The sequence below is a fragment of the Aulonocara stuartgranti genome, assembly GCF_965226115.1.
Source record: "Aulonocara stuartgranti genome assembly, chromosome: 5".
Classification (NCBI taxonomy): domain Eukaryota; kingdom Metazoa; phylum Chordata; class Actinopteri; order Cichliformes; family Cichlidae; genus Aulonocara; species Aulonocara stuartgranti.
The window spans coordinates 7,859,615-7,879,582 of NC_138943.1; the positions used below are offsets into that span (position 1 = coordinate 7,859,615).

At 37.7% G+C, this 19,968-nt stretch overlaps 3 protein-coding genes across 8 annotated transcripts in view; 1 reads left to right on the plus strand and 2 right to left on the minus strand.

The window, feature by feature from the left end:
• Window positions 1-320: 320 nt before the first annotated feature.
• Window positions 321-9,492, minus strand: LOC309706296 (troponin T, cardiac muscle isoforms-like). 2 transcript variants are annotated; one of them, XM_082532659.1, is made up of 12 exons: window positions 9,415-9,492; window positions 9,224-9,268; window positions 7,051-7,077; window positions 6,905-6,926; window positions 6,745-6,808; window positions 6,527-6,643; window positions 6,362-6,439; window positions 6,082-6,183; window positions 5,888-5,997; window positions 5,665-5,755; window positions 3,040-3,080; window positions 321-718 (listed from the first exon to the last, which is right to left on the minus strand). In XM_082532659.1, exons 2-12 carry the CDS (start codon window positions 9,234-9,236, stop codon window positions 679-681), a joined length of 705 nt encoding a protein of 234 aa, XP_082388785.1. In that variant the 5' UTR covers window positions 9,237-9,268; window positions 9,415-9,492; the 3' UTR covers window positions 321-678. The 2 variants fall into 2 exon arrangements, with proteins under 2 accessions (XP_082388785.1, XP_082388784.1); XM_082532658.1 differs by lacking the exon at window positions 9,415-9,492 and adding an exon at window positions 7,653-7,851 and having other exon boundaries at window positions 9,224-9,258.
• A 6,914-nt stretch (window positions 9,493-16,406) lies between these two features.
• tnni1b (troponin I type 1b (skeletal, slow)) lies at window positions 16,407-17,790 on the minus strand. 2 transcript variants are annotated; one of them, XM_082534527.1, is made up of 5 exons: window positions 17,559-17,790; window positions 17,337-17,468; window positions 17,116-17,205; window positions 16,771-16,947; window positions 16,407-16,561 (listed from the first exon to the last, which is right to left on the minus strand). In XM_082534527.1, the coding sequence occupies exons 1-5, from the start codon at window positions 17,565-17,567 to the stop codon at window positions 16,457-16,459; spliced, it is 513 nt and encodes a 170-aa protein (XP_082390653.1). In that variant the 5' UTR covers window positions 17,568-17,790; the 3' UTR covers window positions 16,407-16,456. The 2 variants fall into 2 exon arrangements, with proteins under 2 accessions (XP_082390653.1, XP_082390652.1); XM_082534526.1 differs by having other exon boundaries at window positions 17,337-17,790.
• nav1b (neuron navigator 1b) overlaps window positions 16,804-19,968 on the plus strand; it is a gene marked incomplete at its 5' end in the record, with an annotated part of 81,664 nt that continues 78,499 nt past the window's right edge. For all 4 annotated transcript variants that reach the window (XM_082534509.1, XM_082534507.1, XM_082534508.1 and 1 more), the window contains one exon: window positions 16,804-16,890. The remainder of the gene's footprint in view (window positions 16,891-19,968) is intronic.

Here is a 19,968-nt window from a genome sequence, read left to right on the forward strand (position 1 = left end):
GCTGACCTTTTTTTAAATAATCACTTCATTGTACACTGGAGATTTGTGTCTGAATGTGTTCATTAATAAAAAGCTTGTATTACTGTGAGAATGCATCAACCTTATGTGGATGTCATATGTCAAAAGCCACAAATAAAACAGGATGGCAAAGTAAAAGTAAACTAACTGGAATCTGTCACATAAAACTATTAAGTCCAGTTTGCCAAAAACGACAATCTGGCTTCATTAAAGCAGGTGTGGCTTTTATAACTATCATAGAGTTGGTATTCATCTGTAAGTTCCCACGAGTGCTGGAGCCACAGATACAAATGCTACATCCATTTTGTTAGATACAAGTTTATTTAAATTTCTTGCAATCACAAAATCCTACACACCAGAATAGGTTCAGTTGCTCTTATTTCTTTCAGTCAGTTTTCTAAACTTTTGGATTCAGTTTAAAAAAAAAATCTTTATGTGTTACACATGGTCAGATGAACACAAGTTAAACCACATCATCTGATCTGTCTGCTATCAGTAACTTAACATGCACTTTATTCCACTAACAACATCTAAAAGAGCGTACTTTTTTTATTGTTCTTGCATTTTCAAGTATTAAGAAAATATTATTATCCAGCTTCTTATTCTCAGTCGTTTACGGATGGCTGATGTTGCTGGTTTTTCTCCAGCTGATGTCAGACGTTACTTCCTCAGGCCACGCTTGCTCCTGCCACCCTTTGAACTGAGAATAAATAAAAGTCAGCAGAGAATCATCACATCAGCGAGCACACAGGCTAGCTTTTTGGTGGTCATCTGTAGTGCTTGTTGAACCTTGTATTCACTCCCACTGGTCGTATATCTGTTTGTGAAAACCTGAATGCAAGGCTGAGTGGCTGCATTCCTTGTGAGCTGACCCTTGAATTGATCTTTAGAAATGTATTTCATTCTACTGATGCAAATAAGTCACTGCGGCTGCATTTGAAATTTAAATTATTTTAGGTAAATTTTCTGTCTTAGGGCTTACCTGTGTCTTTTCTAACATTTGAACTTCATGTCACTGACTTTTTACATCACATTTCTTTGTCTTGCTAAAATCTTGGGTTGCTTTTTCTGAAGTAACTCGAGTCAATATCCATTTGCACTGTTAAGCAGTAATTGCATTAAGATCAGTTTTGCAGCATTTCACTGAATCTGAATAGAGAGTGTAGCCCTGTGCACTTCAGGATTCATTCTTCTACCTTTATCAGCAGTTAAAACATCAATTGCAGCTAGTGACCTAGTTCCAGTAACAGGCATACACACTTGTGCCATAACTTTGCCTCCTCCGTGTTTAATAGACGATGCGATATACTTCAGAACAGAGCTTCTACTTACTTTTCCTCTCCATCATACTGGTAGAAGTTACTCCTGGTTTTATCTGTCTAAAGATTTTTTCCAGAACTGTTCAGACTCTTTTAGATGTTTTCTGGCCAAGCTAGGAACTCATACCTATTGTGTGGCTGCTGTTCCTGCTCTTGATTGTAATCAGTGGTTTGCACCTTAAATCCTTTTTATGGCCATTTATGACTGTCTCTTGAAAGTATATCTTGACAATTATACTACAACCTCTTAGAGAGTTTTCTTGACTGGGTCTGATGTTGAAAAATATTTTTTCTCTTAACCATGGAAATAATTCTGTCATCATGCTCTTTAGTTGTCTTGTGTGGTCATTGAGACTTTTTAGTGTTGGTGAGCTGGCCAGTGCATTCCTTCTTTTTAAGAACCAGATTGTTAATGAGGCCATTCCAAAGGGTTTTGATGCTGTCTCTCAGATTAATAATGGCCTCGCTCACTTGCATGAACATGTCTTTGGAACTAATTTTAAATAAAAAGTGAATAGATACTAAATGCAAATTTTACATTAGGAATAAACTCTTTTATATGTTTAAGATGTCAAGAAAAACAAGGGAAGAGGCCTTATCTAGCCATGAAACCATTTATCAGAAAATTACTTTTGAGCCTTTAGAAATGGGTGACTGTAGAAAAAGTCATTTTTGCAATGCAGTGCAATATTTTGTTAAATCTCAATGTACATAGATAAAATTGCAAAATTACTAAAAAAAAAAAAAAGGTCAAAATACTTACAGACCCATGTCAAATGTTTGTGCCTGTGGCTTCCACAAACTTGATGCCACACTGGGTGCATTTCAGTAGCTTACAAGGGTTATGTTTTCATTATCATTTGAATTATTTTCAGAATATGGTGAGTTAAAATACTTTAGTGAAAGGTTTTTAGTGATTAAAATTTTTGAATAAAAAATAAACAGTGTGCGTATTTTTGTGCATATGATCTGAATATAGAATTACCATGACTCTACTCATTTGTGTTGGAGAACACACTACAAAAGCAGCCCTCAGATACTGGAGTGACTCAAAGCTTTTTAATAGCTGTATAATGGGATGTGCTAACCAATAACTGCCTACTATGTTTATCTGTTGTTGCTACACAAGTCCGTGTCCCCTGTACCTTTATAACCTATGGAGGTTTTTATAAATTCAGATTTATTTCAGTCTGATAAAGTTTTTCTCTTATTGACTCAGGTGTGTTCCTGCTTTGCATATTCTGAATGAAAACCAGTATTAGAACTTTTTAGTTTTTATTCAGCCCTTCACTATATTTATTGTAAAGCCTACATGGCGTCAGCTGGAAAAATATGCATGGTCTTAATTTGGGTGTGTATGTGTCCTTCAGACATGCCAGCATACACTTTTCCCAGTCCTGTTTGACTGGATATATTCAGGGGTTGCCAAGACAAACGGTTACTTCTTCTACTGTTTCAAAAGAATGGAGACCATTGTTGTTAGAAAGCAGGGGGGGGAGAAGGTGAAATGAGAGGAGGTGGAAACCTTTTATTGATAAGTTTCATTACTACTTTCTCCTCTTACTTTGCTGTAGTTCTACATTTCTACCCAGCTTTGCAGTCTTTAGTCCATGCTATATGTTAGAAAGCAAATAAAATCCTAATTTTTGTACATTACCTTTGCTACTCAATGTCAACAGAAACCACAGCAGAATAGACTTACATTTTCTGATGATCACTGACACGATTTCTCAGCACCGTGACCTGAGAAAACAGTAGTTTAACAGTTCATTGATATCTATACTGTGAAAAACCAACATGTTGACTTCTTAGCATTTGCTTTACTATATAAAAATCATCACATCTTCATAAAAACCGTGCAACTAGGAAAACATGAAAGAAAATCAAACTACAATTTTTTTTCAAGAGTAACTGTGGAGGTTAAATTTAAACCAGTCAGACATAACATTATGACCACCTAGCTGATGTTTTGCGGATCCCCCTTTTGCTGGCAAAACAGCCCTGAACCATGGAGGCATGGTATCTACTAGACCCTTGAAGGTGTGCTATGGTATCTGACACCAAGATGTTAAAAACAGATCCTTTAAGCCCTGTAAGCGGCAAGGCAGGGCCTCCATGGATTGTACTTGTTTATCCAGCAGGACCCAAGGATTCCAAGCAGGTATCACTGGTGTCTTGCTGCCAGTTGTAAAAGGAAACATGATCCATCCGACCAGGCCACATTCTTCCATTGCTCCGTGGTCCAGTTCTGATCCTCATGTGCCCATTTTTAGCACTTTCTGTCATGGTCCTGGGTCATGTGACCCAGTATTCTGAGGTTCTTGATGTTTTTGTTGTTATTTTCATTTATCTAGTTACATTCTGTCATGCCTAGTTTACAGTTTTAGTTCATGATTTATCAAGCTCCCCATTTGTCTCATCCCTGTGTGAAGTTTTCTGTGTCAGATTGTCAGGTTAAGTCTTCGTGTGTTTATCTGTCATGTTTCATGTCCAAGTTTTCTTTGTTTGTCAAATTCGAGTCATGTCTGGGTCTTGTTATGTTTCCCGTTTTATTTTGAAAGAGCCTTGTGTTTTTTGTTCATTGTATTTAGTTTCACGCCCCCTGTCCTGTCATTGTGTTAATTGTTGTCAGTTGTTTTCCCCATGTGATTCCTCTTCCCTTGATCATTCCTTATGTGTACTTAGTCTGTGTGTTTCCGCTCAGTCAGTGTCAGATCATCTGTTATCCTCATCTCATATTTTTGTAGTTTCCCTTATTGTGACACTGTGTTGCCAACTCCTCAGTAAGGAAAATCGCTATTGGCTGTCCTAAAAGTCGCTAGAAGTTGCTAAATGACGTCATTGCCTAATTTGCATATATGGTCATGCTAATCTAATTGTAACCTATGTTGTTGGAGAGAGAAATAACATCGTGGAAGAGACATAAAGTGAGTAAAAAACGTCCTAAATGCATTTAGAGTTTATTTAGAACTACAAATTAAATTTCTTTTAGCAATTATTGTTTTTTCTTAATGTCACAATTCCAACCCTGCTCCTTTACCCGGGCTTGGACCGGCAAGTGACCCGAAATAGGCGCTCTGGTGGAGTTACTTTGTGTGTGTGTGTTTATAAGTAGTTTTAAACCTTGTGATCCACAAAACAGCATAAGAGTAAAAGAGTAAAAGAAGAACTGACTGCATTACAGCACCCGCTGCTTGTTCAGAGTAAAAGAGATACGCGCTTTCACGTCTTTTTTAAAAAAAAAGTCGCTAAGGGGTCTGAAAACTCGCTAAATATAGCGACAAAGTCGCTAAGTTGGCAACACTGGTTTCATAGCCCGCTTAGTTACTCTGTGTTTATAGTTTTTGTCATGCCATCAGCCGCAATAAAGGTTCGCTTTATTTTTGGAAACCTAGTTCTGTCTCCACCGTGTCTGCTCTTGGGTCTACCTCTTCTGCGCATCCCGCCGTTACACTTTCAGTGGTGCAAAGGCACCAGTAGGGGCAATAAGAATTACCATTAGCTTTGTTGGCAATTTGAGTTACAGTAAATCTAATCAAGTCAAATCACTTTTATTGTCACATCACATGTGCAATTACATTGGTACCGCACATGTGAGTGAAATTCTTGTGTGCGAGCTTCACAAGCAACAGAGTTGTACAAAATACAATAATGTAAACAGTAGCACATCTGTTGGACCTCAACACAAGGGTCAGCCTTCTTTCCCTATGTGCATCAATGAGCCTTGGCCATCCATGCTACTGGTTCACCACTGTTCCTTGTTTGGACCACTTGCTCTGACCCAGTCATCTCCATCCATCTATTCACTAACGCTTATCAGCATCATGGGGCGAGGGCTAAAGCCTGTCTCAGCTACTAGAGGGCAGATATACCCCGGGAATCTCTTGCAGGGCTAACACAGAAAGACAGACAAGCATTAAAACATCTGGACTTCTTTAAGTTTATTGAAGACGTTTCACCTCTCATCTGAGAAGCTTCTTCAGTTCTAAGAGCAATTGGTGGAGAATCTCAAATTTTTAAGTCTTATTGGGAGTGTCCCAAAGAGGGTCGTGGACCCTCCTATTGTTCCTCTGCCTAATCCACGAGCCAAGCTGTGAAAACAGGTGTGGGTCACAATCACCAAAACCTTGGTTAGTTGAGTACTATATCCCTTCTATTTTGGATCTTTGGCTGAGTTCCACTCATTATATATAAGAAAACAGTTGTGACTCATTGCAATGGGTGTTCCCAGGCACCACACTTTCATGTTTTGTTTTCACCTTGGCCTGAATCTGTCCACTCAGAGGAAATCTTTGGCTGCAACAGCAAGAATCTGTTGACATTTTACCTCGTACTTCTGCTTTGTGCATTTTTGCTGAAGTTCAAATTTCTCGGCCTCTAGTTGGCGCAACCAGTCCCAAAGATCCTTAGCCTTTTCTCTGTAGAGAAAATGTTATGACAGTTTACTGTATAATGATCAGATGATGAATAAAGATAATTTTTATGTACATGACAGATATTTTGAATAAATCAAGAGAAAGTAAAGTGTTTTAGTAACAGTGTCCTTTTACCTGAGTTTGTCCTCTTTCAAATGATCAATATTTAATTCTTTGCGTCGATCATTCAGGATCTTTCTCTTCTTTTCTCTTTCTGTTGGTTTTTTTGTCCCACTCTGTGTTTGCTGGAAAGGAAACAAGCACAAGCGGAAATGCACTTTTACATGTACTTTATAGTAAGATGCTTTAATGGTAAACTAGATTGTTACCCTGTATCCAGTGAAAGTCAGGTTGGACAGAATCATCTTCTTCCTTGCATCGTCATCTGCTCTCTTCTTGGCTTCTTCTTCTTCTTTTCTGGCTTTCTCTTCCTGTTGAAATGATGTAGAGTACCTTTGATTTTTCACACTATTTTGACTGCTGGCAGTGTCTGAATTTGCACAAATTGAATACAATTCCTAGGTACAACTGTGGATTCTTAGACAACTTAAACATGTAGGAAATATCTGTTATGTTCTGAAAATGTTACTCTGTAGTAACTACACTTACTGCTAGTTTGTTCTGCCGTTCTCTTTCTCTCTCTGCTCTGATCTTCATCTCCTCTGCTCTCTCAGACCTGCGTTTCTCCTGATATTGAAAAGGAAGGACATTTTTAGTTGAAACGTAACACAATCAAATGGTTGTTGAAACTATCAAAAGAAAAAAATAACATACAATACGCTGCGTGAGGCCAATAAGCTCTTCTTCCTCCTTCTTACGCTTCTCAAAGTGAGCTTCAATCAAAGTCTGGAGCTCAGTCAGGTCTTTTTCCATTCGTTTCCTTTGAATGTCCTGAAAACATCAAGCTCATATTTTATTTAAACAACAAAGGACTATAGTTTACGAGTGTTTGGATTATTTGTTCATTTTAGTTGGCCCTAAAATTAACTTACGTCAAAGTCCACTTTTTCTCCATCTGGGATCTTGGGAGCTGCCAAGCCAGGCACAAAATTTGGCCTAAGGAAAACAAGAATAAAAAATGTACCTAAGTATGTATTTTATTGGAAATTGTATTGTGTTTGACTTATAAAAATATTTTAAAACTTTTCTTACCTTTGCTTGGGCTTTGCATCATCTGTGTATCCACAATAAAAAAAATCAAAGCATTTAGTAAATTAAATTAAAGCACTGAGAAATATTAGAACACTTATCCTTTGACACACAGTAGTTCCTGTGTTTTGTAAATAACCCTTCCGTACCTCCTTCATTTTCCTCTGTGGCATCTTCTGAAAGATGATATGCAATGTCAATACTGATTAAAGAAACAAAAAGCTCACAGCTTAAAGCATAAAGCTATGAAAGTTGAAATCCTAATAATGAGACGCAACCTACACAAAATCTTCATGCAACAAAAACATTAGTCACTGTCACTTTAGTCACTAAGTGGCTGTCAGTGATGATGGCGTTGGAATGACCCTAAGGCTCGTAAAGCACTTAGTATATGAGTCCGTTAAGAGGAACGTCTCCCAAAGAGATGATAGATATAAAGGGCCATGCAGTCATACAAGCGTTTCTTGTCCAGTTTAGAACATGCTACTTTAGATTATCTTGAAAGACAACTTCATGTCTCTACTAGTCTCTGTCCATACAAAGAATGTTTATCTATCGATGCAACATTTTGAGTTAACACTTAAAATGTATAACTTTACTTACAAACTACTTGCGCTTATAAAATATACACCTAAAGAAAAGAAACATATTTTCTGTGGTTCAGGTGCATTCTCAACTATAAAACTTTAGTTTAGTGAAAATTGTAAAAAATAATAACATTTAATGTTTTTACACATTATTTTCCTTTTACCTGACTTTTGGAATTCCTTCTTTTCCATCATAGATGAAAAGTTTGTTATTTAGAGCCCATCTGGATAACCCCTCCAAGCTACATAACAGAAATGCTATAAGCTAGTTTGCAGACTTTTTTCCTTAGATGGAGCCCTTCTGTCAAGTCTAGGCTTGACACGACTTTGCAATAATGGTCCCATGGCTTTGTAATACCTTACCTGAAAATGTAAGAAGAAAATCTGATTATTTTAAATCACTTCATTTTTTAATAGAGTTAAAGTTCTTTTTATGATGCTGTCTTTTGTCTTATAGTTGTGTTATATTTTTATTTTTGCTTGACTTTATTATGTTAATATTAAAATTAAAATACTAGCTTTTTTGGATAGTGTTCCAGACAATACAAGTGGCTTTAGTCATAATACTCCTGTATTTAAAAATTCCTTTTAAACCAAAGACAAAAAGTATCAATAAAGTAGGGAAATCACTTTTTGGCTTTTTCGACCAGCTTCCCTGTTTTCAGAGTACTTTAAATTCTGCTTTTTTGTTTTGTTTTTGGGGATTTTTTTCCCCCTATCCTCACCGCACGTCTGTAGGGAGAACCATTCCATCAAACATTTGTGGGCACAAATGGAAACTCAGCCTCCTGAAAAGAAGGTAAGTCAAACCAGCATTCGGGAGGTCCTCTAACAGGAATAAAACCGAACGTGTGTATTGTGCTCCTGCTGCTACCTTCCCCAAGGGCTTCTACTGAGAACATAGCCTGACCTACATTACTCACTAACAGCTACTGTTATCTCCATAGAGGGAGACAGGTGCTGCTTGGTTTCAGCCAATCTTCACATGGGCTTGGTTGGACAGCCCCACAAAGGAGACAGAAATAGAGGTATGATCCTTTGTCTCTGCAATGGTGACCCACTGCACCATTTGACTGGAAAGGACAGATCCACTGGGATGTTTATAAAAGGTGAACTATCTCACATCTCAGACCGAGAGGACTGACTCAGAGGACAAAGGTCAATCTGGCATAAAAGCTACAGAATAGCAGCCATCTCTACAGTGGCGACAAGATGCCAAAAATACAGTGGGCTGTGCAGTGAAGCCAGCAGCTTAGCAGATGCACTGTGTTAAGTAATGATGAATGTTTAAATGGAAGAGTGGAAAGCAACAAAGTGGCAGACAAAAGAAAAAAAGCAAAATTTTGCATTGTTGTCATAGATATTGTTTGTATAAACAAACAATAATATATTCATCTCTTTCACAATGTAAAGAGCAAAGGTCAGCGAAAAGCAATGAACTTTGGCAAATTAAATATGGGTGAGGCATTTCTACTGTAGCTGGATTTATGTAATGCATGCAGACATGCAGCTGCATGAATCTGCAGCTTGTAAACTAGAGTGCAAACAGAAACAGTCAAAAACTTATCTAGCCCATGCATGGGTTAGGAGAACTGACAAAATGACTCACGTTGTCCTCTGAAAAAATAAAAAAACAGACCAAAATTTTATTTTGTTTCACTTTTTAATTCCATTTGCGCTGGCATAACTTTGCGAACGTCAATCTTGTTTCTACAGAAAATAATTCAGTACTTACTCGTATTCGGCATCCTCTGTGTCTGACATGTTTAGGATGCAGTTCCTGTAAATGCGAATATACATAGAAGCCAAGTTATTAACTTGGCTTCTACAGACTGAGAGAAACCCAAAATCTAACAAAAAAGTATAAAATTGTTACAGATTTTGTTAGATTGTTTAAAAAGACAGAACAGAAGCATGCAGACTTACCCAGCTCGTGCAATGTGGCTCAATGGAGAATTGTATACTGTGTCCTTCACTGTGGGCTATAAGCTTTTAAACCCAGTAGTGGATCACATGGCGGCAAGCTGCCCATGTCTACAATGGGTGGGCACATACCTGCAAACAGATGGCAGATAACATCTACTAGAATGGGAAAACATGTATTCTCTATGGACTTGCCTTGACTATTTTTACTCTGTAAAACCTCCGCCAAACAGCACAGGATTATTGCTCTCTGAAGGTTTCAGTTTCTCATGAGTTAGGTTACCTATAATACTTATAAAAATATTTCTGTCTGCACACAAATACATTCTTGCATGGCTCAAGCTCTTCTGATATTTGCTTTCACTTCCTATTAGGATTCTGAAGATGGGTATGACATTTCTACAAGGTTTGCCTGCAGTTTTGTTATACAGTGAAGTAACTGCATTTTTCCCACAGCAGAATACCAAAAACAATACTCACATAAAATTCACACCCTTTTTCAGACTCCAGCCTGTGTTTATTGTCTTTGATCATAAACTCTGCCCTCAGTCCTTACATGCAAAAACATGCTACCAACAACATCATTTATGACCGTGCCAAGTCTTTTGATACTCCCGGTGTTTTTGGTAATGTATTTAACCCCACAATCAGGAGATTAGTCTTGACAGCTGAAGCCAAAACTTTCTTTGCAAAGGTTATTCAATGGGAGTTCCTCCTCCACCGTAACTCTTTTCAGGTTGGCTGTGTTTTCTCACATGTCAGTCACGTCTTGTCAAAAGTACAGTCAGTTACATTTTTTGCAAATATTCTATTCATCTATATGTATCATTATTTATTAATAACTTCACATAGTTTACTTGTCAAAAAAAAGTACTATGAGCTTATATAGGACCACTGAAAAAGAACATTGCTCTTTACAGGAAATTGTAAAAACTATTCCTTTACAGCACCGAGTGAACCTCTTGACATGTTTCTAATATGAAACTGATGCCCGATGAATTATGGCATTTTATCATAATTTTCTCTTTCTTTCTTTATTGCTTTTTTATGTGAACTATTTACACAGAGTGACATCATAGATCAGATAATTTTATATTTATGTTTTACTTTTTTTGTATTTTTGTGTGCATGCACATTATTGTGTTTGTGTTACTCATTCACAGAGTCAGAATCAGTTTAGTCGAGGAATTTACTGTCAATGTGATTTCCTAACAGGCTCAATGATGCAACCCTGTGTACCCATAAGCACTGTGTGGACCAGGGTAAATAACATGCTGTCTTGTTTCAGTCTCATTTGAGATGAACGTTTGTTAAGGATTTGTCCACTAAAAAAATAAGCATACAAAAAAAAGCTGGTCACATTTTCACATTTTGTACGTGTCATATCATTATTTTGATTTTCTTTGATTCAAAAACTATTTTGCCATACGCATAAAGAACGAGGCTAAAGCTCACAAATATAAAGGTGGATGTTGACCTTTTTTTTTATCATTCATTTTTCTTTTTTGAAAGTTTTCTTTTTACAAAGTAAAGGCATCTATTCCTCTGCTTTCCATGTAATACAACCGTGATGCAAACCACAGGTTACAACACTATCATGTTAATAAAGATATGTTCTGTGGAGAGATCTCTAACATTGTTATAGTACATAGGTTCTCAACCACCCCCAAATTTCATCAGAGCACCCCTAAAAATAGCTATATTAATAGCACTAATAATAGCATATTTTAGAATTATTTTCTGGAATTATCTTCAGTGTTATATTTTCCAAACGTGTATGTTTACATCAGGTTGAAAACAAGTTTTATGTCCAGTGTTGTTGATGTCATGATGTTATAGTGCACTCACACAGAGACGTTGTTGCTTTGTCATTAATAGACTAAGTAAGACGTTTGTTCCTGTGGCAGAAAGAAGATGTTCAAACTGTAAAGTTCAAACTGTTCTGATAATGCAGGGACAACGCTGTGACTTGTGAAGTGTCTGTGTAACCGGTGTGTTCCTGCGTGATGTCTGACAATGAAAGGTAAAAGAAACAAAGACCTCCAAGTCATTAACTTGCCCACCCCAGCCCCTGCAACCAAATGGAAACAATAGGGAAGAGGGTTATTCAAGTCACCACAACTTCCAAGCTAGCAAGAATTATCTGTTCATGCTATTAACTGTGTCTATAACACATATGTGGCACACACGTACCACACATTTACAGTATCTACCAAAGAGAGGCACAATGATGGCAATATCTGAACTAAAAACACAATCAGAAACATCAGGGTGGCTAAATATACAGTATATGTGTGTTGTACAATATTGGGAAAGAAATGACACCAATTTCTCCCACAGGGGAATTGTAGAAAAGGGGAAAGGCCAAAGGGGTACCGCGTATTTATAGGGTTGCACCAAAGAAGAAGAAGAAGGATGAGAAATGAGAGAAAACTGGAAGATTAGATTGTAATCTGTGATTATTCACTCTGAATCCTTCCTAGACACTACAATCGCTCATCCAGCATTGTAATGTGTATCCAACTGAACTGAGGTTTGGGAATGTGAAAAGGGTTACAGTTTTTTTTAATTGGTTTGGTACTATTTTCACAACTAAAGTGTGCATTTTCAAATCTCTCAGTACAAAACTCACATTTGATCACATTTGTAACACCACTAGTCATTCTTTCAAATCTGATGTCATGAGTTCATTGTATTTGCACAAATTTTCATTCCACTTAATCATTGTTGCAGAACATATGATCATTGTGATATATTCTGAGAACATTTGCTTTACTCACCCAAACAAAACAGTAAGATCTTTTTTCAACGTAGTACTTTTACCAATCATTTCATTCAGGAGCAAATAATACAAGGTAAGCGTTTCAAATTGTCCTTGGTGATGAATGAGTGTAACTGAACTGTAAAACTTTACACAGCAAATATTACACTTATGTTCAGGCATAACCAAAAAAAAAAACAACAACACATACATATATATATAATATATACATATATATATATATAATATATACATATATACACACACATATACACATATACACACACGAAAAAGGGAGAAAAAACAACAAGTCATTTACATAAGCACAATATATTTTTTATTTTATTTTTATCACTTTTACACAATTAATCAAGCCGGTTATTAACATTGGGCCATCATCAACATCACAATGCATGTCTTCGTTGTTCAGGCACCGTGGGAAAAATCTCCTGGCATGACGAATCCAGGCTTGACATTGCTCAGCAGTTATATCACCACAAGCTTCACACATGGCTTGAAGAAGGGAGACATGCTCATGGGGATGGCGATCATACACCTTCCACCTCCATGTAGAGAAGAATTCCTCAATTGGGTTGAGGAAAGGGGATTATGGTGGAAGATAGAGTGTCATGAAGCGAGGATGTGTTTGAAACCATTCCTGAACCAGCTGTGCATGGTGGAAGCTGACATTGTCCCACACAACAACATAGACAATGTCTTCTCCCTGACAGGCCTGCTCCAGTTCATTTAAAAAAAAAACTATCAGGTGTTCAGTGTTGTATGACCCTAGAACTGGTCTACAGCCTACCACACCATCTTCAGATATAGCTGCACCCATTGAGATGTTTCCTCCACGTTGTCCAGGGACTTGGATGGTAGCCCTTTGTCCAATAAGGTTACGTCCTCTGCGTCTAGTTTTTGCCAGATTGAAACCGGCCTCATCAACAAAAATATACTTGTGATGATTCACAGCAGCGTCCAGCTCCATCACCCTCTAAAATGATAATTTAGTTAGTTTTTTTTACAACTAATAGTTGTCAGTACTGTTACAGTAATTGCATGCCAGTTTAGTGTTGTACCTGAATATATTCTGAACACAGTTGTTTCACCCAGACATTGTTCCTCTCAAAAGGAACCAAGTAAATTTGTTTCATGGAAACCTGGTGCTTCTTCAAAAGCCGGGTAATCGTTGGAAGGCTAATTGATGGCACATTGGCAAAGGTGTCATTGTTGTTCTCAATAGCCTGTTTGATTTCAGACAGCCGTATGTCATTCCTTGCCCTGACCATTTCCACCACAGCCAACTCCTGCTGGTCAGTCAAAACACGTGGGCGACCACCACCAGGTTGTCTCCTGTTAATTCTGAGGACAATCATATACTGTCAATATTGAAGTATTACAAATTACATTACTGTAAACTGACAATTACATGTTGTTCATCTATACAATAGAGTACTATATTTTAGAAGTGAAGTTGCTATAGCAGACATACCAGTTTTCTTGGCGAAACGTTCTGATGATAGAGCTGAAAGTTGACCTTTGTAAATTAGGCTGTACCAACCTGGCAGCCTCAGCCATGGTAAAGCCTCTGTTAACCACATGGTCAACAATGATGGCCCGGACTTCATTAGAGATGATGGTGCGTTGTCTTCTGCCTACATTTCTCTGAAGACCACCTCTCTGTCGAGGAGCACCACCACCTCTTGCTCTTGCAGCAATGTGTAACTTACAAATGACCAGACAACAATCAGTCAAGTTGAAAATCCATGGACATAATGAAGGATTCATTGATTAAACATTAAGATCAGTTGAATTAAATGATAGACAAATGTATTAAACTGAATAATAAGAGGTGCAAATCAAAAATTTGATAGTGATAACATTATGAAAGGCAGTAACTGTGAACAAAACATTTATTTAGATGAAACACTTATTTTGTGTAGTGAAAAGGATATTTTGTCATTATGTGTATTATACTGACACAATTGGAAATATGCTGAAATGTTTGAAAAACGTGCACTTTTGATGATCTGTTGTGACATAAGTACTAAGAGTTTTGAAAATGTACCAATTGCTTGTGAAAACTGCGCCAAACCAATAAAAAAAAACTGTAATTGCATATGCAAACAGCATATGCCATTAATATTAATTGCAAGGCACTGCTGTCATTCTGATCGAGAGCTGAGCCCCTCTACGTTTGAACCTAGAATCGCCTCTGTATAGTATGTAAAACAGATGTTCGTAAGCCATGTTAGGCTTTATTCGTTTTTGAAATCAAACTTGTTTTTCCTCCTTTTAGACGTCATATTACTTTCTAAATATTTGTTTAGCGGAATGGATCAAAAGCCGTCAAGTCACACCTTCTCTTCTTGACTTTATTGCTGAAAAACCCCGCCTTTCTGGCACCTGAGTCGACGATTAAAACAACACAGATAAGCCTTTAGGTTTATTCCTCGTAATTCCACTTATAAAATTCCCTTTAATTCCATGACACACAGACTCTTAACTCCAGCACGTTTTGTTTTTCTTACTGTACCACCGGCTATCACTGCAACTTTCACTTAATTGATAGCTTTTTCATCTGAACGTTTACTCGATGCATTCATTACCGAACCCACAATTATTCTCGTTGTTTGAAGTGAAGTCATAAGCAAATACTGCCACCGTGTGGTAAAACCAACATTTGCTGATATGGACCAGAGCACCAGTTTGCAATCTTTAGGAATTATTTTGAGCATCCTTGGTCATCAGTAACTAATGGGGGGCAATTTAGCAAAATACCAAACTTCCCCCCTTATTAGATCCAATCCAACAGCAGAAACTACCGTTTATTATGTTTCTTTATATGTCGGAAATATAAAGAAAGAAAAGTGACTGTCACACACTGGTCACCACTCAGTGCACCAGCTCACATGAAAATGATGGTTAAGAGGTTACAGGTGAAAGGTTCCGTGCACAGGTTGGGTCAACAACAACTTCAGCTGTTTTAAGTAGGCCTATTACCTGAGGGTTACAACCCACATGAACCCCCCTTTTCTTTTCCTGATGCATGCAGGGGAAAACAATTTTCTCTGCTTTTCATTTTGGAAACATATTCCTTCTTTCTGAGAGAAGTGAGACTGAAAGGAGACTATATTCTTCTGACTTGTGAAAACTTGCTTGGTGGGCATTTTAGTTAGAAGTTGTCCAAGACTAAACGGAAATTTGCAATACCGTGAAAAAGGTATTTCGTCTGTGAAGGTTCTCAGTCATCCACGTCGTCATATATTTCACATCGAGTCGATAAACATATTTTCAGAGATGGGTGTGGTCCCAGAACTTACAAGCACACTTGGCTAGTGTCGGCAAATGACAACGTGGTGTCTAGTCTATTGACCTATGCAGGGACATGTGCAAAATTCACTGCTCAATAAACGGCGGTGGTTTTCTTTTTTTCTTCTTTTTTTTTGGCTACACGGAGCATGCGCAGACTGCAATGACGCGGTCTATTTAAACTACTGGTCCCCAGCCCAGTGTTTAGCTCCAGTACCAGGTTCGTGTGGCGTTTTCATCGTCCACAAAAAGTCCAGTCATGTTGGACAGATGCGTTTTTAAGACAGTGGTGTTTTTCCATTGCTTCTGTGATTCTTCTCTGTTTCTCATCCTCGAGTGAGCTAAAACTGGAGTTTCCTGTCCTGGAGTCTTCATGGCAGACTGATTCTTCCCGCAGGGTTTTAGTCTTTGCTGGTTCACTTACCAAACTTACAGTAAGTATGTGCACTTTGTATGCTTCCTTAGCCTGCAAATTTCCAGTTGCTGTACTGTTGAGCACGTTTATCTCTTGGCAGGTAATTTTGTTTCGCGTGTGCAGCTGTACAGAACTGAATCTGTGTGCTTTTGAAGTAAAGTTTCATTTAAGCTATTTTATTACAAAGGATATGCTTCTGTGTCTTACACAAATAAACAAGAAACAGAGAAATCACTGAACACTTCTTCGAAACAAGATGACTCAGGGACGATGAGAATAGAGATGCTGTTTATTTCAGTGTTGAGGAAAGATACTGAGTATTTAAACGACTTGAATATGTGAAGTCACCAAGCATCCCTTATGCTTTGTGCTCAGAAATCTTTGGTATGCAAGTGATGGTGATTAGATGAAAGCCAGCTGTTTGTTAGCCAGCTGTTTGTTAGCCAACTGTTTGTTAGCCAACTGTTTGTTAGCCAACTGTTTGTTAGCCAACTGTTTGTTAGCCAACTGTTTGTTAGCCAACTGTTTGTTAGCCAGCTGTTTGTTCGCCAGCTGTTTTACTGGTTTTGGCCTTTTGCAGCATCAAACATTTTCTTGCGGCCCTCCATGCCTGACATGGCCTCCACATTCTTCCTCCAGTCACTCACCTCCACTGTCTTCTCCTGCAGCACACACAGAATACATATGAGAGATATGATTTTTCACAGTTTGCCACTCATACTTGGCGAGAACATCAGCAGAAGACCTGATGTGCACATCTTGTGCACAAGGGGAGTAAATGATTATCTGTATTAATTTCTTTTTTTTGCCCAAAGCATCTCCTGTCAGTAGCTGTGTCTGTATATTTTACTTTTCTTTCTCATGACTTCACCTTTTCTGTGTCCTCCTTTTTGACGGATTTTAGGTTAGCTCGCAGATCCAAAGAGACCTTGTGTTTAGAGCCCAGTAGGGAGCGCAGGATGGCATCAGCAGAGACCCTCACCCTTCTCAGGTTAGGTCTCTTGAACTTCCCTCGCAAGTCCAATACCTTGATGTTCAGGTCTTTGATCTAGAGGTGATAATTTGACATAAACCCCTTACCTTTTATCTGAAGCCAAAATAAGATATTATAAAGTGACATACAGATATATATGTATCTATTTGATGTTGATATATACATTTATTTTAGTTTTTTTTTTTTTTTTTTTTTTAGTTTTGCTACAGTTGTGTTTTTTACCTCTCTGGTGTTATGCAAGACCTTGGCTTCAATATCATAGCGCTCCTCGTCCACCACATCTATTCTGGTATGCAGCTCCTCACATAATATCTGCAAAGTTAGATCATTTCCCCGTAATGTCCTGAGATGAATAGCTGAGTTCTTGACAGTGTAATTTCTGTAACCACACGTAACTTTAGTCTGTGGGTGGCAACAAAATGATGATGAATGTTAAATGGTACCCGTAGCTCTGCTAAGGAGAGGCCACCGGTCCGTATTGGAGGAGCTTTTTCCTCCAGAAACTTTGCCTTTTGCTCGTCTTTTTCTACAATCTCCTGCTCCAGTTCCTCCTTGGCCTTGGCTACCATCAAGCTCTGAAACACGATACACCAAGTAAATGTAATTATTTGATCGATCCTTCTGAGTGAGATATTATTGTGTGCCAAATGCTGCAGATTACTCACCTTCAGCATGAGCTTGCGAGAGGCTGAGATTTTAGATTTCCTCTGCAAAAAGCACAGTTTCTTTAATCATATTGTGGCATTTTATTAGTCTACAGTAATGCTGATTGAAGTGGCTGTTTTTGAAGCATTAGTAAGTGTAAATATATTTAGTTCAGTCTTACCTCTGGTCTGTTGGTTGAAACAGAAGGCCAACATTAGTGCTTTATTATTGATGACAGGAAATTCAATTCATTGTAATTCTTGACTGCTCCTGCCATGTTTAAATTATATTTCTACGGAAATTCTATTTACTGTTTGTAAATGATCCTCTCAATCAGCAATTAAAATAATAATAGAAACTCAATATACTTACGCTTTCTCAGGCATCTTGACTATTCAATTCCCCCTGGAAGACAAAAATAAAACCTTTTGTTTTTGAAGTGCTTGACAGTGGGAACCACTGAAAGACACAATGGGTGAGTCAATGGTATAGTGTTAAAAGACTTACCGGTAAAGTATACATTAGAGATATCCCAAGGCCTGTTATACCAGATTCTTTACGACAAGTGAGGTCGGTTATTCATGAAATTGATAACGGATGACAAAACTTTACTTTATCTAGCAATGTTTTTTTTTATTTTATTAAATTTATCAGACATTGTTACTTTGTGCTCATTGAGCCTCCTGGATAAAATCATCTAGTTGCCTCTCAGTGCTGATAACAATGAAAGGGAAGTGATGGCAGACATGGAAAAGCATGCCAGGCCCTCGACATGGCAGCCACTCCTGATAGCATTTATTTTCCACTTTCCCCCTCACTGCTTTGTAGCATCAAGACACAAATATAGACTGGCTCTATAAATCTTAGAACATCCCAGACTTAAACTGCATGACTGATGTTCACCAAGTTATATGACACATATATTCTTTTTTCTCCATCGATGGTGTAACATATTGTGTTACAGTACTTTGTTGTTTTAATTTATAGCCATGCAGATATTTAGCTTATAGCCACATTAGACAAAACAAGCAGACACCCTTCATAATTTATTGTCTTGAAGTAAGCAGTTTGGCCTTTTCTTGCTTAAGGGAGTGAACTGAATCTAGTTGCAGATTACAGGTTTCTATTGAGCTACTGAACAGTGTTAGCAGATCAACAACTGGGAGTGCTTTGTTGTAATGCTTTAAAAAGAGCAATACATTTCCTGCTATTCAGGTTATTTACTGTTTGACATATTTGTTATTTTTATGGTTTATGAAAAACAATTTTAAATTCTTGCACAAGAAAAGAACTATCATGATTTGCTTTTCTTCCTGTAGGTAATTGAACTTTAAATCTTTGAATGTCAGACTACTGATCAAACTCAACCAAAAAAAGGAGTTGTCACCTTCGGTTCAGGTAACCTGTAATACATGTCGTTTTGTTTTTTGTTTTTGTTTTTTTAAATTATTATTACTTTTTGCTATTTGCTGAAATAGACCAAAGTATTATCTGGAAAAAAAATATTATTTGATCTTTTCTTAAATACCAGCAGTTTATATATTGGTAATAAAATTATATATTGAAAATTAATATATTACAAAGTGAAAAAGAACAGGGAAAACTACACTGGCTAGTATTCTGTGTAGCAGGAAGACTATGCCATTACCTTTCTTTGCTGATGTTGTGGATGCAGACAAAGACGAAGTGATGGAGAGAAGAACAGTGAAACATTTATCTCCAGCTCCCTTTTGGCCCTCCTCTCTATCACAATAAGACTTAAATAGAAAAACACACACACACCATAAGAGGGGGTGGTCTCAAGATAATCGTGCCTGTGCTGCTTGTGTTGTGTTGACAGATCACCGCTTTTCTATTCTTCATAATAATATGTGTGAACTTTAATGTGTGGCAAAGTGGCATAAACAACATCATTCTGAATAAATTTTTCATCTTTAGTCTGTTTTTACAAAAGTAAATTATTTAAAATTCTAGGCGGGATCAGTTATTGTTTTCTTCTGACATTTGGTCAGAGTTTTGTGTATACCTCCTCATCACCTCAGTTAAATCAACTATAAAGCAGCCTACAGTCTGTCTTGTTAGTACAGATGATTTTCTGAGGTTTTCTGTGGCTGTTGAAAGAGATACTGGAGACTTGCCATGTCCCCTTTGAGACTGAAGGGCCCCATTGGTCTGATTAGGATAATGGCTGCAGACAACATTAAGCCCTTGGTTTTAAGACAGGAATGCAGTTTCCAGTGTTCATTTGGCCACGGCCTCACAACTAAACATAGACAAATTGCAACACCGTGTGATGCTGCCACTCTTTGATACTGGGTCTCGGTCTGCAATTGTGTGCATGCTTTGCATTTGGGGGTTTGTGTGCTCCAAGCAAAATAAAAACACAGATGAATATGGCTGTCTTTGTGAACACACATTTGTGTGCTCAGT